Source organism: Notechis scutatus, chromosome 2 (assembly GCF_049901735.1).
Source record: "Notechis scutatus isolate UNSWTSFEM ecotype Mainland chromosome 2, rNotScu1.2, whole genome shotgun sequence".
Classification (NCBI taxonomy): domain Eukaryota; kingdom Metazoa; phylum Chordata; class Lepidosauria; order Squamata; family Elapidae; genus Notechis; species Notechis scutatus.
Window position 1 is genome coordinate 100,362,923 of NC_142010.1, and position 17,869 is coordinate 100,380,791.

Here is a 17,869-nt window from a genome sequence, read left to right on the forward strand (position 1 = left end):
AGGAAGAGGGATTTGATTGTACAATGCCCCTGCTATCTCTTCCCTCTCCAGTTATGAAAGCCTTAGCTTCAAGTTAAAATAGCATATGAATAGAAATCAATTAAGCCACAATTTATAATGAGACTGTCACTCAGCAGACAAGTCAACATTGTTTGGATGTTCTGAAGTAATTTATTTATTTATTTATTTATATTTTATTTTATTTTGACAAAAGCTTACAATACAATAGAAATAAGAATAAACTTAAGTTTAAATATAAGAAAATAGGAACTAATAATTGGGGACAAAAGGTCAGGGACAGTAGGCATGATTGTGCGCTTATAGACTCCCTTAATTGCTCTTGGAGAAGGAATAGATCAAATTTCATGGAGACAACAATTCTGCATCCTGAGAAGTATGAGCCACGGTGGCGCAATGGTTAGAGTGCAGTACTGCAGGTTACTTCTGCTGCCTGTCGGCTGCCTGCAATTTGGCAGTTCAAATCTTACCAGGCTCAAGGTTGACTCAGTCTTCCCTCCTTCTAAGGTGGGTAAAATGAGGGCCCAGATTGTTGGGGCAATATGCTGACTCTGTAAACTGCTTAGAGAGGTCTGTAAAGCATTGTAAAGCAGTATGCAGGTCTAAGTGCTATTGCTATGGCAATCTTGAAAAGTATTATAAGCAGTACTAAGACTCTGGTAAAGAATTTGATCCTGGGAAGGCTTGTTAGGGTTAGGGTCAACTTCTGACAACCTGATGGAAATCATGAATTCCTGTATTTGACAAGGTTTAAATAACAGAATATAAAGTTCCCATCCTGAAATGTATCACAGCAATGTTCCTGTTGACTAATTTAACCTGTTCTTTGGAACACTAAGAAAAAATCCAAGAAAATCCAATACCTGCTAATTTCAAAACTCTTAACACATAAATATACTTCAACTGCAAACATTTGGGGCAGTATTAGGATGTAGCATTGGATTTGCTTTCTTCAGAATTAGATTTAGAAAAGTTCAAAACTTAACTTAGAGAACAGTAATTATAACATTGGAAGTCACTATAAACATTTGAAGCTCTATTTGCTTTCAAAGGCTTGCATTTTCAAAAAGGAACAAACCTAGCTACAGTGTAAAAGAACATCCAATATGTTGCTACACCATAATTGCATGATAGAAACTCCAGTCAGACTAAAAACCATTATATACATCAATGAGTGAATTATATTTCTATAATACAAGTAGCAGGTTGATTGGGGGGGGGGGATTACAAAGCAATTACTTTTGCTTATGAGGCCTGATAGGAGTTTATTTCTTGGTCTTTTGTTATATAGTAAATTAGATTTGGGCTTCCCATGGAAATGAAGTTTCTGCTCTAAAATTATTCATATTGCAGTGCTAGTTAATTATAGAGCTAGTGTATGTTCACTGTAAACTGAAAGAATGTACATCAAATCATCTACTAGAATAGTTGCAGTTTGATAGTTGTATATGCAATAGCCAAAATGCTAATGTTCTGAAATAACTTACAGCACAATCAAAGCAGTTGAAAGATGAATGAAAGTAAGGCCGCGTTCCAAGCCCATACATTTTTATAAACATTTCGGACATAAAGAGCCCTAAGAAAATGAATTCTGCATAGTCTGAAACAAACAGAGGAGGAAGAGGGGGAAAAAGTCAGTTATACTTTTCCATCCACAAAACTCTCTTCTTTCTACTGTCAAAAAATCCTTATGTCTGACTATATAGGAATTCCAACCTTCCTACTTTAGAATAGATTGTTAGCCTTCCCTAACTTAAACATGTCAATATATCATATTACCTTTGTAGATTCAAGAAAGTAAACTACAAGACAACTGAGTCCAGAGAACAGTTAGCTAATTGACACCATGAAAAATCTCTCAGATTATAGTTTTGCTACATCATAGTAATTCTGGATTTCTTTTCTGTATTTATATATTTAAAATATTTGCTGATATGCAGAAGACATGACTCCAACTTAGAACAAAAATGAAAACATACAACTGAGTTGAAGGCACAAAACAGTTTTTTTTAAAAGTGACCTTACAGCAACTTCTAATCTTTAAACCAATATTTTATAGCCTATTTCTCATGAAATATGGTAAATTTCCATTATACAGATGGGACACCCATCTATCTACTTATTTGTACACAGACAAAAAAAGTCTCTTCAAAGAAAAAAAATGCTACACTTCCAGCTTTAATACTGTTGTGTATTACTTTTCACAATTAGCTGGAAGCAGAATTAAAACTGAAACTCTCTCTAATGTAGTCAATTAGTCCAAGATCCATCAGTAATACTAACAAGTTTCAATATGTCTAAACCTCCACTTGCCTTCCAGTCCATTTTATCTCTCCTTAATATAAGTAGCTAAATTATTATGGATGAACTGCATCTTAGTAATTTTTATTTAATAATTGGATTCTTTCCCTTTTTTCAAAAAAAGATGTCATACTTCAAGAAGGTCATTATTAAATAGTATTGCAGTCACATTACATATATTGGAATTTCAAGAAGGTCATTATTAAATAGTATTGCAGTCACATTACATATATTGGAATTTCAGAAATGAGGTCTGAAAATTAATTTCGAAAACAGCATGCAATTCAACTGTGTGGGGGGGAGGGGAAGGAGGGAGAGAGGGAGGGAATGTTTTCCACTATAGCCGGCGAACCTCTGGCACGTGTGCCACAGGTGGCATGCAGAGCCATTTGTGCGGGCACACGAGTCCCAGCCAAACTTACCTGCACTGCGCATGCACGCGCCTCCCAGCTGATTTTCAGCCCGTTTGAGGCCGTTTTTGCTCTCTCGAGGGAAGCCTCTGCAGCCTTGGGAGGCCGAAAAACGGGCCTTACGGAAATACTGGAAGTGCCAAAATGGGCCCATTTCCAGCCTCCTGAGGTTCCCAAGGCTTTGCTCGAGTCTCCAGGCCCCCCCGAAAACGGCCTCCCCCAGGCTCCAAGGCCCTCCAGAGGCTGAAAACAGGCACTTTCAGTATTTCCGGAAAGCCCGTTTTTCGGCCTCCCGAGGCTGCAGAGGTTTCCCTCGAGCCTTGGGAGGGTGAAAACAGCCTCAAATGGGATGAAAATCAGCTGGGAGGCACGCACATGCACAGGTAAGGGAGTGGGGTATTGCATGCACATGTGCAGGAGGGGTGGGGTGCATTGCATTGTGGGTGCTGGTACGCGCGCGCTTTCGGCACACCACAACAAAAAGGTTCACCATCACTGCACTATAGGATTCCCTAAGCAGAATTTCCAACCTCAATGAGAACCAGAGTAAATTCTATTCAGTAACTTCAAAATGATCTATTGTAAGTCTATACTATTGTTTCGTTTCATGGATTGTTTTAATAACGTGGTTTCCTGCAACAAATTCTTGGAATTGCCATTTGATGCAAGTACTACCAGTAATTCTTAGAAAAGGCAATGACAAGTCAAAGAATTCCACATTATAGATTATCTTTTCTCTCTTTTTAGATGGCACAGTACATGAATTAAAAATCCTAAATTCAGTTTTCTAATCTACCATATTGGTTTAAGTTCACTTATTCCCAAGAAGTTTAATTGTGACTACTTTTAAATATAAATCTCAATTAATCATACAATGTAATAAGGGAAAGTTCATTATTGCTGTCTTACCAAATGAAAATGCTATCCTGGTTTCTATTAAGCAAAAATGACAAAGCCTAAATTATTGCAAGCCGCCTTCCGCTAATAAATCCATTTCATAAAGAAGGACATGGATCTGCTACTTACAGAGGAAGTCAGATAGCCAATCTGGCTGGTTGTAATGTACTATAGCAACACACAAAGTGTTGAGAGCTACCAGACTGAGGACTGTCCAGTAAAAGGCCTGAGTTTTGACAATACGACGGATATAGAAACGCAACCTCCGCTCTTTTTTGTGAAAGAAAGTAGCATTTTCCAGCGTGACACTTTTGATGCTGGCTCGAGCAAAAGGTGAACCTGCCAAGGAGAAGTAAAAGTTAGCAGCATAAGAGAAGCCACTATTTGAAATAATCTGCCTGTGGGGTGGAAATTTATGAACTTGTTTTATTTGGTATGGTTGAGATAGATAATGTGAACCTGCTCTGTCTTCTGTGATTTTTAAGCAAATACTAGCAAGTCTCTCTGAACACATCTTCTCTGTAATACACCATGGACAAGAAGGAAGGTGATAGAAAGATAGGTGATTGTTCATTTCTAAGGGGCCTAGCATTGACCATTCTGGACTAGCAAGTTTTAGCATGCTTGCTGCAGGATGGGTCTGTGGGGCTGATACTACACTTTGCCATTATTTAGTCAACCCCTGTCTATTCAACTTCTGAGCAAGAATATGAGTGAATGCAATAACTAGTCCCTTCATAAAAAGTAGTACTAAAACTGCAGCATTTGCATATATATATGCTCACAAAATCATCACAGTTTGCTAACACAACTGGCTTCAAATGATGACATTTCAGGACATATGCTTTAGCCATAGTTGAACAACAATATATGATGGCAATACATTAACACATCATAAACATATAATTCAACATAAATGGATACTCAAATGCATCTTAGGATAAAATGTGGGTTCAAAATATGATCAGGTTTTCCAGATTTGAAAAGATTGAAGACTACAATTGAGGCCAAAATGTTGTTAAGCAAGGCAGCTGTTACGTGACTTTTGCCCCATTCTACCCGCACCACCCCCATTTTGATTTTTCTTGCCACAATAGTTAAACAAATTACTATAATTATTAAGTTAGTAACATGGTTAAGTGATTCTGGCTTCCCCATTAGTTTGCTTGTCAGAAAGTCACAAAAAGACTGCAGAACCCCGCAACCACCATAAATATGAACCAATTGCCAAGCATCTGAATTTTGATCATGTGGCCATAGGGATGCTGCAATAGTCACACAAATAAGGTCATGTCACTTTTTTCAGGAACGTTGTAATTCTGAATGGACACAAACAAATGGTTATAAGTCAAGGGTTTCCTGACTACTTTTTTGACCAACGTACCTACTGAAGAGATGTCTGCCAGTGGGTCATTTGCTTCCTCTGGGTTCAGCAAGTCTGTTTTGCTTTTCTTGATAGTGGCCCTCCGAAGAGCTCCAACAATAGGAACATGACAAGAAAAACAGACATTATCCTCAAGGCCCTTTATATGATTCACTAGATCTTTTTTAAATCATTTACCATAATGCTACCTTTGCCAATATATACCCTGGACCACAGTTCCAGAAGACATTTTGAACTTAATTGCTGTAGTTATTAGGGACCAGGCATACATGATGATGATGATGTTGCTGCTGCTATTGTTATATAAATTGTGTTTCAATTTTAGTATATTTATCGCGTGTTACATTGACTACGTTCTCTTTGGTCCTGCATTGATAGTTTCTAAAATACTTGTCATTGAACACTTTCATCCTTTATTCATTAATTCATAAATACATTATCATCATCATGTAATTTACATTCTCCTGAGCTGGGAGGAAATGGAAGTAAAATATCTATTTGTTCTTCATCTTACAGGAGGTAGCTTAAGATCATTTTTTAAATTCCATTTTTATTATTATTTTAAAAAATAAATAACTCAAGGCAGCAAACATACTTAATAGTCCTTCCTTCTCCTATTTTCCCAACAACCATGTGACATGTGCTGGGCTGAGAGAGAGAGTGATTGGCCCAAATAACCCAGGTGACTTTTATGTGTAAGGCAGGACTAGAACTCACAGTCTCTAGCTGTGGTTTTCTAGCTTGGTGCCTTAACCACTAGACCAAACTGGCTTTCGTTTCATTTCAAAATATTTCAGATAAGGTTGTTCTTTGAAACCTTAAAGATCTTTGACAATAGGACAAACAGCTTTGAGAGGGAGTGGCTTAAAGAGAAGGCAAATGTTTTTTCTTTGCACACCTTTTTTCAAATTCTAAACTGCCCTCTTCTTAAACAAAGGTAGTTTTCCCCTCCTTCACATTCCAGATGGGCCTCTGTGTGGACAAACAAGCATCTAGAGGCCTGTGAGATGAAAAGGATTTGTAAATGCTTTGAAATGCAAAAATGGTACGGGCAGGTAAACTGTACCTTCATAAAACTGCATTTTTATAAACAAAATCGCTGTTCTCCTGGCTTGTATGAAAAGTGGGAATTTGTCCCAGGTTTCTTCCTCAAGGCAAAATTTATGCTATTCCCCTGCTTTGAGCTGGCAGGAAAGTATCCTGACAAAAGTCCTGTCCACCTTAGCAACCCCTGGCCTGCCACAAGCACAAGGCAGATAAATTAGACTGTCTTTATTAGTTTTGTATCGATGCACGGCTATTATCCTGGCCTTCCCACCCCCTTTCCACTAAATGATTGTAGGTCAGGAAAAAAATAATCTACCAATCGCTTTCAATGTGGACTAGCACTAGACATTTAGGCAGGGAAAATCAAAGATATAAGTACAGATTAGGAGAGACCTGGCTCAAAAACAGTAACTGTGAGAGGGACCTTGGAGTCCTAGTGGATCATCATTTGAATATGAGCCAGCAATGTGCAGCAGCCGCCAAAAAAGCTAATACAATCCCGGGCTGTATAAACAGGCATAGAATCAAGATCATGTGAAGTACTAGTGCCGCTTTACAAAACCCTGGTGAGACCACACCTGGAATACTGCAATCAATTTTGGTCAAAAAAAGATGTTGAGACTTTGGAAAAAGTTCAGAGAAGAGCAACTAAGATGATCAAAGGCTTGGAGACTAAGACATATGAAAAATGGCTGCAGGTTTTGAGTCTGGGTAGTCTAAAGAAAAGAAGAATTAGGGGTGACATGATAGCAGTATTTCAGTATTTGAGGAGCTGCCACAAAGAAGAGGAGGTCAAATTATTCTCCAAAGCACCAGAGGGCAGGACAAGAAATAATGGTTGGAAACTGGTCAAAGAGAGAAGCAACCTGGAATTAAGGAGAAACTTCCTAATAGTAAGGACAATTAACCAGTGGAACAGCTTGCCTCCAGAAATCATGGTGCTCCATCACTGGAGGTTTTTAAGAAGAGACTGTCAGTTGTCTGAGACTGTCTCCTGTTTCAGCCGGGGGCTGGACTAAAAGACCTCCAAAGTTCCTTCCAGATCTATTCTATTCTATTCAGAATTTTTTTTTTATGAAAGTAGGTTTTTTTCATTTCTCAGAATTCAGCTGGGTTTTGCACAAGCCCTTCTCATGGATGCTTTGAAAGGAACTTGTGAATGAGTAAGCAAAGCTAATATCTGCAGATAATCGGGCCCTTTTCGGACATGTATTTAGCCTTTTTGAAGAATACCACAACTATTTTCACAAAGACCCAAACAATAGCTGTCAGGCAAGGGAAGATTTGTACCATGAGGCAGCAAGCTCATTCTTTCCCACTTTAGCCTATCACCTCACTGGCACTGCTAATGTTCAAAGTTGGCAATAGTGGAAAGATATTGGTTCAGAAGGATGAGACTGTCCCATGACCAAAGCAAAATGCTTCTAAAATATATGTGCAGAGACCAGAGAGGTGAGACATGCCTAGACCAGTCTAGACTGGCCCATAAGTACTTACTTCAATCTTTAAATCTTCCGGTTTGCAAGGTTTCGGCAGCAGCAGGGATTCACGATACTGCGCGATCCCTGCTGCGTTCGCCGCCAAGGTTCCCCCGATCCGTTTGGATCTGGGGGATATAGCTGCCCCGTAGAGGCAGCTGAAGACAGGGGGGATCCGGACAGGGGCTTGGGGGTGTCGCAGACCCCCTCCCCAGCCGGCAGAACCCCCTTTTCCCAAGGCGGAGGAGCGGCGGTCAGCAATGGCCGCCTCGAAGAAACCTGCAGCCGGACAAGCTGGTGCAGGAGGGAGAAAGTTGGAAGAATTATGAAAGTGGCTTTTGACCGGGACAAGGCAAGAGAAAGTGCCCTGGAATCTTGAAGGCTGCTAAGAATACATTGTTTCCAGAGAGAGTTACAAGCAGCGAATATCCTAAAAGGGAAAGTTTTTTTTTTTTTTTTCCGTTTCACTCTCCTTCCTAATGTGACAGCGGATGGAATCATAAGAGAAATCCGAAAACCTGCATTGGAGGTAATTGAATGCTGAAGGGATAAGGATTTCTGAACATTTAAAGGAAAAAAAAATCTTTTTGGCTGTGAGTGGGAAGGGAGAGGGAAAAAAAATTGGAGCAAAATTTGAAAATAAGGAGAAGATTGCCTAGAATTCTAAAGAGTTACTAAACATCAATAAGACTTCTAAAAGATATATTTTAAAGGGAACTTTGTAACTAAACTTTAACCCCAGAAAGAGAAAGTGAAGAAGGAGAAAGTATTTAAAAGAAACAGCTTGTTTGGAGTGTTTGGTGATTTTGGAACTTCTGAGAATTATTTCTGATTAAAAGCACTTGGGGTGGTTGTTTGGAAAAACTTTTTCTCTACATAATGGCATCACTTGTGGATGGACTGAAACTTGTATACCAAAAATATGAAAAAGAAAAGCCAGAAGGGAAAGATGTCCTTGGCACTCTTTTTCAATTTTTAGAAATGGCGGTTTGTACTTATGTAAAGCTGAATGAGCAACAGGATGATTGGGACAAAGAAGAAGCCATCTTTGATGAACAAGTGACTTTGGTCGAGGAAGGAAAAAAGAAAGAGAAAAAGGAGAAGAAGATTTTAAGACCTGGAAAAACAATCCAAAAAGAGAAGAATAAGGTGAAAAGGCGATATTATGTTAGGAAACAACAGAAAGGAGGAAAGCAGAATAAAAGAGGGGTGGAGAGACAAGGGGGTAAAGAGGACAAGGAGAAGAAGAAGCAAGGGAGAAAGGAAGGGATGAGAAGCCTTAATGGTGGGGAGCAAGATGCAAAGAAGCAAAAGTTTTTTAGTGATAATGGATAAATTTTATTGAAAAAGGTATTCTAGAAAGGTACATAAGATTGTATTTCTACATTTGTACTTAGAAATAACCATAGAAAATTGGAAATAATATGCAATTTAAAATGTGATAAAATATTTAGTATAATTTAGTGAAATTTTTGTTAAGAAAAGGGGAGTACTTCAATGAAACAATGATTTAAGATATGTGATGTGGGGGGGATAATTTTGGAAAGCATAAGTGTTCCCACAAAGGGATGATATTTAACTGAAATGGGTAAAATGTTTAAGATATAAATGATTGTTAATATTAATGATTAGACTATGTTATCTTAGTGAAACTTTTTGTGAAATGAGAGATTTGAAGTAGGAGAAGGGGGAACATCGTAATGAAATAATGATCTATAATATGTGATGTGGGGGGGGAATAACTATGGAAAACAGGTGTATGTGATTTAACTGAAAAGTAATGTGCTAAATGTTTAAGATATAAATGAATATCAATATTAATGAATAGATTTGTATTGGTCTTGATAATACTGTATAATTTTAGAACGTACCAGACAGAATCCCAATGTAAGCTATGTATTTTATATTAAGTATTGTAAATATAGGGGAAAGACATCACACTCCAATTAGTGTACAGGGGAAGTTTTCTTCAAAGAAGAAAGATAAATGGATAGCTGGAAATAGAACAGACAAAGAATAATAAATATTATGATTCGAATTGAGAGGAGATAAATAAAATAAAATTGAGAAAATTTAAAAGAGAGGAGAAGTTATATAGAAAATTGAATATGCTAATTAGATATGGAATGGTATGTAAAATGAATATGAATTTGAATTTGTGTCTGTACCAAGAGTTTTAACCCGGGACTAAGCAACTTTCAGAAAAGAGATTTTTTATGCTTTTATGTTTTGTGTTTCTGTGTATTTATGTTTTATATGTCTTTAAAAATTAATAAAATTTGTTCAAAAAAAAATCTTTAATGATCAAATGACATGCCACCAATAGAACAGTCAATAAATCATATCACTTAGTATCTATGGAAAAATCTATGTTAGGATAAAGCGAAAAATGCCACTTTGACACTAGTACAGTTAAGGATGACTCAAGCCTGGGGAACAGATGAAAGTAATGAAAATACTGCAGCAAAAATAAGTTCCCAAGGTATACTGGTGCCACAGTTAGATGCAAGCAAGGAAAGGACTTATGGACAGTGAGAACCAGTTTCCAGTGAGTAAGTGCTAGCACTGATTTGTTGGCTAATAAAACAAGTATGTCCCTGAACTTCTATGAACACATTTATTACAGTAAGGGCTACAATTAATCTTTGGGATGCAGATTGTTTTTCTATCCTTCTTGGAAGAGATTTGTTTTTTTATAACTACCGTATATGCCGGCGTATAAGACGACCCGGCGTATAAGACGACCCCCCCAACATTTCCACTCAAAATATAGTTTGTTATATACTCGCCCCCTCTTCCGCACGCCTTCCACTTTTGCACTTTTTTTTTTTTTTGAGGCACTTTTGTCTACCGTGGAAACGAATCCCGTGAAGCCGAAAGGAGCAGCCAGCCTTCTCCCAGCTCCCAAGGAAACGAGGCTCGCACCGCCCGGGCTCCGCTGAGGTATCCGGCTGGGGCTGTCAGGAGTTGTTACCGCTGGCGCGGCTCGCGCGCTCCAGTCCCGTGTTGCCTCGGGAAGGGAAAGGCAAAAAGGAAGAGCCGCGGCGGCGCTTGCAATGGCAGCAGCGGCTCCTGGTTTTGCCTTTCCTTCCCGAGGCAACGCGGACTGGAGCCGCGGAGCCGCGCCAGCGGTAACAACTCCTGACAGCCCCAGCTGGATACCTCAGCGGAGCTCGGGCGGTGCGAGCCTCGCTTCCTTGGGAGCTGGAGAAGGCTGGCTGCTCCTTCGCTCACGGATTCGCTTCCACGAATCAGGGCAAAAAGTCGCAAAGTGCCTCAGCCGCGGGCAGCTGCAGTGCTTCCCAATTACTATTTGCCGGCGTATAAGACGACCCGGCGTATAAGACGACCCCCCCAATTGGAGGCATCTTTTTCAGGGCAAAAAAGTCATCTTATACGCCGGCAAATACGGTAGTAATTATTACAGTTAATCACCATGATCATATACCTATTGATTAAAAGGAATATACCTTATTAGAGAAGTGAAGTGTTCAGAACTTCAGTAAGCAAATGTGCTTTAGACCCAGTACCAGCATTTTTACATTACTTATCCACAGTTTCTTAATGGAGCTGTGCTGTTTCCTGAGTTCGCACAGTAGCGGCAAGGTTTCAGGAAAATATGTGTTTCCGTTAAAGAAGAGTTAAGAAGAGGACAGCAGTGTAGCCTCTTATTTTTACATTGTTTTGCTGCTGCTGTAATGCAACTTCATCAAACTTCATCAAATGAGCATTTTTGTGAACTAATGCAGCTACCATGTGAATCAAGAATAGTTCTTTTAAGTGCTATGAACATTTACTAATTTACTGATTTACTGATTTATTGATTTATTTTTTCCCATCTTGTTTCAAAGCAACTGGGTGGCTTACAGCACTATTCCTAATACAATTAAATGGAAATATCAAAGTAAAATCATAGTTACAAGATGGGGAAGGAGGGAGCTGGAAAGGGGGAGGTGGGATTGGCTGTTCATTAATCAATCACCCCCAGTGTGAAACTCCCCTCAGAGCAGAGCCAGATCATAAAGCTCTTACAGAAGGCTGACCTCACCTCAGGGGTTGAGGTATAATGAGAACGCAATTGTTTCAAATCCTCTACTGTACACCGTATTAGGACTGGTAGTCATAAAGTGACACAGTCATAAAGCATGATATCATGTGACTCCACTAACTCACAACAGCAGTTGCAGCAGTTCTGGCTGCTATTGTTAAGCAAACTTTGCATTGTCATTAGGCACAACATCACATGGTCAATATTTGTGTTGTTTGTTCACCAGAAGCTGGTAGTGAAGGTCACAAATGGTGATCACATGACTTCAGAGTACTACAACTATCATAACTGCAAGCTGACTGCCAAATGCCTGAATCATGACCACATCTACAAGAACTGGTCATAATTCCTCTCATTCAGTGCTGTCATAACTTTGTCTAACAAATGGTCATTAAATGAGGAGCACTTCAACCTCCGTTTCTTACACAATTTTTGTTAAATTAGGTTGACATACAAATAAAGTTGTGACTACTATCTCAGAAATCTTTCACAGAACACTTTGTGGAATATGATGGCTTACCATCGAAGGGATGACGAGGCTCTCCTTCTATATCATCTTCAGCCAGGATGACTTCTTCTAAATGAAATGACTGAAATTAATCTAAGAAGGCAAAGGTAATTTGCCAACTATGGAAAGATGCCAAATCCCCCCCCCCCAAAAGGGGAGGTTAGCTATAGATGACATACTTTAGCAAATAGTTTCCTGAAAATAACCATTTGAAAGAGAAGATAGCCTTAGCTAGGTGAGAGACTGATCAAAAGAAACACAATTTATTGATCTCATTTTAGGGATATTTTGGTGTATTCATGGCTATGTTCCAGGAAAATTCTGTTCGAAAATGTGTTTGGTTCAGACAATATAATAGTAGCATTTTTATATCAACCATGAAAATATGGAGATATAGGATGGAGAAAGAAACACACAAATGGTAAAATTCTTTGTCACTTGCTTGTATTTAATTTTATCCCCTTGGGATTAATAATTTAGCTTGGCAAAAAGTATTTATTTCAGTAATATTTATGATTAAATATTAAACCATATAAAGGTAAATCTTTTAAAAATAAAGGAAAGGTCTAGACTTGCATTGTGATAATCAAAGTTGAGTAGCTAACACAGGAAAACTAAAATATATTCTCAGTGAGATATTTTTATACTAAAATATCTGTACTGAATATATCACTGCTTATCGATGTAAGATGAGCACAATGTTTTGCAAATTAAAAAGGAAGCAATTTTTTCAGAACAAAAAATATCCCAAACAACTGTTCAGTTGTTAAACAACTTTAATTAAATTGAATCCCAATAGCAAAATCATAATATGTTAATTAAAGCTTGAACATTATAAAAGTAATGTGCAATATGTACCACTTCCCCATCGAGAACAGCTGCCTACCCTTTCTAAGGTTCCAGGAGACCATTAAGACCTTCCGGTGTTCAGGCAGACCTTTAAGGAAGGGAGGTAGACTGAATATTCTCCTGAATTAGTATTTTTTTTAGTATTTATTTCTCAATCGCTTATAAGATACAGGTATAAGAATAAATATAGTTTTGAATACATGAGATAGATACTTATAAGAAAAATAAAAAACAATAGGACAGGGACGGTAGGCACGATTGGTGCGCTTATGCACGCCCCCTACAGGCCTTTTAGGAAGGGGGTGAGGTCAATAGTAGACAGTCTAAGGTTAAAGTTTTTGGGGTTTGGGGAAGAAACCACAGAGTCAGGTAGAGTATTCCAGACATTGACCACTCTGTTGCTGAAGTTGTATTTCCTGCAATCAAGTTTGGTGCGATTAACCTTGAATTTGTATCTATTGTGTGCTCTGGTATTGTTATGATTGAAGCTGACGTATTCATTTGCAGGTAGGACATTGCAATGTATGATTTTATATACTATATTTAGATCGGACTGGAGGTGGCGTAGTTCTAGGTTTTCTAGGTCTAGAGTTTCAAGTCTGGTGGCATAAGGTATTCTGCAACGAGTAGAGGAGTGGAGAACTCTTCTTGTGAAATATTTCTGGACTTTTTCAATTGTGTTAATATCAGATACATGATATGGGTTCCAGACTGATGAGCTGTATTCAAGTATAGGTCTAGCAAAAGTTTTGTATGCTCTAGTTAGTAGTGTGATATGACCAGAGAAGAAGCTACATAGGATTAGATTAACAACTCTTAATGCCTTTTTGGCTATGTAGTTACAGTGGGCTCTAGCACTTAGATCATTTGAGATGAGTACTCCAAGGTCCTTGACAAGGTTGGATCCTCAACAAGGTCTTGACTATTTAGCTTGTATTTTATTTTCTGATTTTTTTCTGCCAATATGTAAGACAGAGCATTTATTTGTTGAGATTTGAAGTTGCCATTTGATTGACCATTCTGATACATAGTCATGGTCTTTTTGGAGAGTAGTAGTATTGTCTGTGGTGTTGAATAGCTTTACATCATCAGCGAAGAGAATGCAGTTGCTCTTAATATGATCTCAGAGGTTATTAATGTAGAGTATGAAGAGAGTTGGTCCTAGAACACTGCCTTGGGGGACACCACTGTTGACAGGTACAGAATTTGATAGGACACTCCCAATTTTGACCATTTGTTGTCTGTTTGACAGGAATGCTTCTATCCAGTTATGTAGGTGTCCAGAGATACCATAAGATTTTAGTTTTAGTAGTAGTTTGTCGTGTACCACTGAATCAAAGGCTTTACAGAAGTCTATGTAGATTGCGTCTATTGCTTTGCCCTGATTGAGTTGTGTAGTCCATATGTTTTTGCAGTGTAAGAGTTGCAGATTACAGGATAGTTTTTTTTCTATTAGTAGTGCTACAGGGGTGGAATACTACTTTTTTCTTCTTCTTTATATTGGTCTGTGTTTAACAAAGTCTGGAAGTTGAGTCATGGTAACTGACTTCTCTCTTGTTGGTACAAAACAATTTGTTGTTTATCCAAATAGTTTCTTCATTCTGAACAAGTTGGTTAAGGGGACCCCAAATATTTATGTCCTCCCAGGAAGTTTCAATTCTTATTAATCTCGATAGGCTCCTTGGTCCCAAGTAGTCCTAAAGTAATCTTAATCTTCCTATGAAGGTTCATGCATCTTCACAGATTCACAAGGGAGGCCAGACTTAATGACCCACCTAAAGTAAAGGGTTTAGGAGCTAGAACATTTACATCTCATTGACTCGTTGCCTACTTACCTAACGAGCCTATCCAGATTAGTAAGAAATAAAATCTCCCTGGAGGACAAATGTATATGGGGTCTCCTTAACCAACTTGCTCAGACTGAAGAAGCTATTTGGATAAACAGTGAAACATTTTGAACCAATTAGAAAAGAGGTGAAGTTGCCATGGTTCAACTTCCAGACAACTGTACCTAGATGACCGAGAATCTTCATCAAGATATTGTATTTAAGAATTAGAAAAGAGGTGAAGTTGCCATGGTTCAACTTCCAGACAACTGTACCTAGATGACCGAGAATCTTCATCAAGATATTGTATTTAAGAAACTTACTGTAATGGAAAATACTTAAGTCACCCAGAATAAGACTACTCAAGCTACATATAAGTAAATCACTGTGTTCTGTTATTGTATCAACTTATTTCTTGGAAGCCTATTTTGTGAATAAAAGTAGCATGTTAAAAATATTAACATAAATAATAACACCAGAGTTTTACTGTAAGAAAAGCTTTATCCCTGAAAATAAAGAAATATACCACCTCTTTCCAAGTGAGCAGTAACAATAATTGCTGTGAATCACTTTTTGATAAACATTCTATTCCAGTTCAGAATTCAGCTAAATACAAAACTAAAAAAATACAAGAAGAACAGATTGGACATTTGTCCAGAATGGCAGAGGATCTCCTGCTTGACCAAGGGATTGGACTAGAAAACCTCCAATATCCCTTTCAAATCTGTTATTTTGTATTATATTATTCAGGAAGGTCAACCAATATTGAATATTTTAATATCAAGCCATGAATTCCCTGCCTCACCATACAAGTGGGTAGCCAGCAAGCTTCTACTTAAAAACTTCTATAAAATTAACTGTAAATGTTAAGCTCTTGTCAATTTGAATCTTAATTCTAGGCTTATAGCTCATACAGTAGTGATTTTTTGAATAAGATATATCTTTTGCAATTAAGAAAAATATGTTATCCATCTCCAATTGCTGGCAGTCCAAGCAAAATAACCTATCAACAGGAGGAAATGAGTTGAAAACCAAGCCAAAATAATAGAGATAATGCTGCAGAAGTGAATTTACTCCTAAAAGGTTCAGTTTACCATTATTACTTAGTCCACCTCTTGTCATCTCAACTCAACTATCATGAGACATTAAAGTGGGTTAATCTAAATTAAGCCTTGGTTTCAGAATACTTACAATCTTATTTCAGGCTGAAGGCAGACTGCATCTAACTATAAAATGGGTATCTGTACTTGTAAGAATAAAGCTAGAAATGAGCAGTTAAATGATCAAGAAATGAAGAGTTTTCTTTAATTAAAGATTACAATGTCTGAACTTGTTAGCTTAGTAGGAAAATGATGAGAAAAAAACCCAGGGAAACATAAAAGGAAGAAAACTGATATATAGAACACAGGTTATGAATAGAAATGTTTTCCCTTTTTTTCAGAGTACTAGGAAGCCATGTGACTAAAAATTCAGAAAACTGGTTCCTGTTGTTGGGGAACATAAACGATGCCATTGTCTTAAGTCATTATTCACTGACCAGATAAGCCTGTCTATTCTTATTTTTTTTAGCTGATATTCTACTGCTGATTTACTTAATTTATAATCTATTTAATAAAATCTCAAACCGTACTGGTATCTTTCTTAATGTACTGTAGTAAACTTGTCTCAAATCTTTGAGTCCAGCTTTCCCTACATATGGAATATAGAATTTTACATTGATCTCTGCTGCAATTTATTTTAATTTGGCTGAATTTCTCAACTTGATTTCCAATGCTGAACATCCTCAGTTTGATACCATCCACAAATCTGATGAGTATTCTATGAAAAAGTACGTATGTTTTGAATTATACCAAGTTTGGGGCAGAACCCTGGGGCACTTTTCGTACTAGTTTACTATCAACAAAAGAAAGCTACAGAAGACACAGACTGAAACACAAAACTTAGAGGGTAATTCGTCTTTTGTTTCATAGTTTTTTATTCCAATGTTTAATGGATATGCTTAGAATTTCTTTGTCAGTTTTTTGTTTATTTTAGATTTACTTTGCATCTACTTTGGTGGATTTTAGTTAAAAAGGCAGTATAAAAGTATGGCTACAATACACTAATATTTTATATAATCTTTAAATTCAGTTTATTAAAAATAAGAAACTAGGCCAACAAATAATAAAATATCCATCGGACTTGCCTGCTTTGGAGATCCACTCCATATAGCCATTGAGCTCCCGTTCAATTTGCTGTTGTCTTCTCAACTTCAGAAATGCACGCCGATTTTCTACTCGTTCCCTTTCTTTGGCAAACTCCCTATAGTCAAGAGATGGAATAGCAATGCTGAATTTATTTATTTATTTTTATTTATTTGATTTGCCAATTGTTTACAAGATAATAAGTATAAATGTATACATAGTTGTGAATACATTAATTGTCTCTGTTACCCCACTTGGTTTGCAGGAAGGCATCACAGAAGAAATACAAAGGCTGAAAGAACCCAGGATTTGGGGCGGCCAGTTGCCAGTAAACTGTATTTTCTTTAGAGGTCTAAAAAAAGCTACCAAAAGCACTAATACATTTCCTCTATGGCAGATGTACTACATACTTACCCAGAAAGCACCCCCAGCACAAGATTGAGCATAAAAAAGGATCCAATGATGATGAGAGGGATGAAGTATAGCCAGTTCCAAGCACTCCCTGAGGCATCGTTGCTCTGGAGGAAAAAAGAGGAGGAAGTCCTTGGATACTAAAGTCATGGAATAGATTTTTCATCAAAATCATTAACTCATTCAGGGTATATTTGAAAAGATAGGAACAGTCTGTGGGCTGGTGTGATATCAAATCAGACTATCATCACAAGTACAAGCAGATTACAAACCTACAAACTTAATAACGTGACAACCTTCCATAAACTAGCCAGTTAGTTTCCCTAGCAATACCCAGTTACAAAACTACAACAGTGCAACACTGTCTAGATGCATTTTAGTTTTCCAGTTGTCTCACACTCTTCCATCCTTGTTCTCTTCCAGAGTTCTTCCATGAGTTATTTGCTCACTGATACCAAATGAACAGCCCCTCCCCTCTCCTACAAAAATATTTAAAATAAATTAACCCC

At 37.7% G+C, this 17,869-nt stretch overlaps 1 protein-coding gene across 1 annotated transcript in view; it reads right to left on the reverse strand.

Annotated features, from left to right (window-relative positions):
• CACNA1A (calcium voltage-gated channel subunit alpha1 A) overlaps positions 1-17,869 on the reverse strand; it is a 361,279-nt gene that overhangs the window by 130,352 nt on the left and 213,058 nt on the right. Inside the window, exons 9-14 of the mRNA XM_087955556.1 lie at positions 17,364-17,467; positions 16,952-17,067; positions 12,104-12,160; positions 5,011-5,100; positions 3,756-3,965; positions 1,506-1,618 (exon numbers count right to left, since the gene is read on the reverse strand). Of these exons, the coding sequence (XP_087811682.1) occupies positions 1,506-1,618; positions 3,756-3,965; positions 5,011-5,100; positions 12,104-12,160; positions 16,952-17,067; positions 17,364-17,467 (690 nt within the window). The remainder of the gene's footprint in view (positions 1-1,505; positions 1,619-3,755; positions 3,966-5,010; positions 5,101-12,103; positions 12,161-16,951; positions 17,068-17,363; positions 17,468-17,869) is intronic.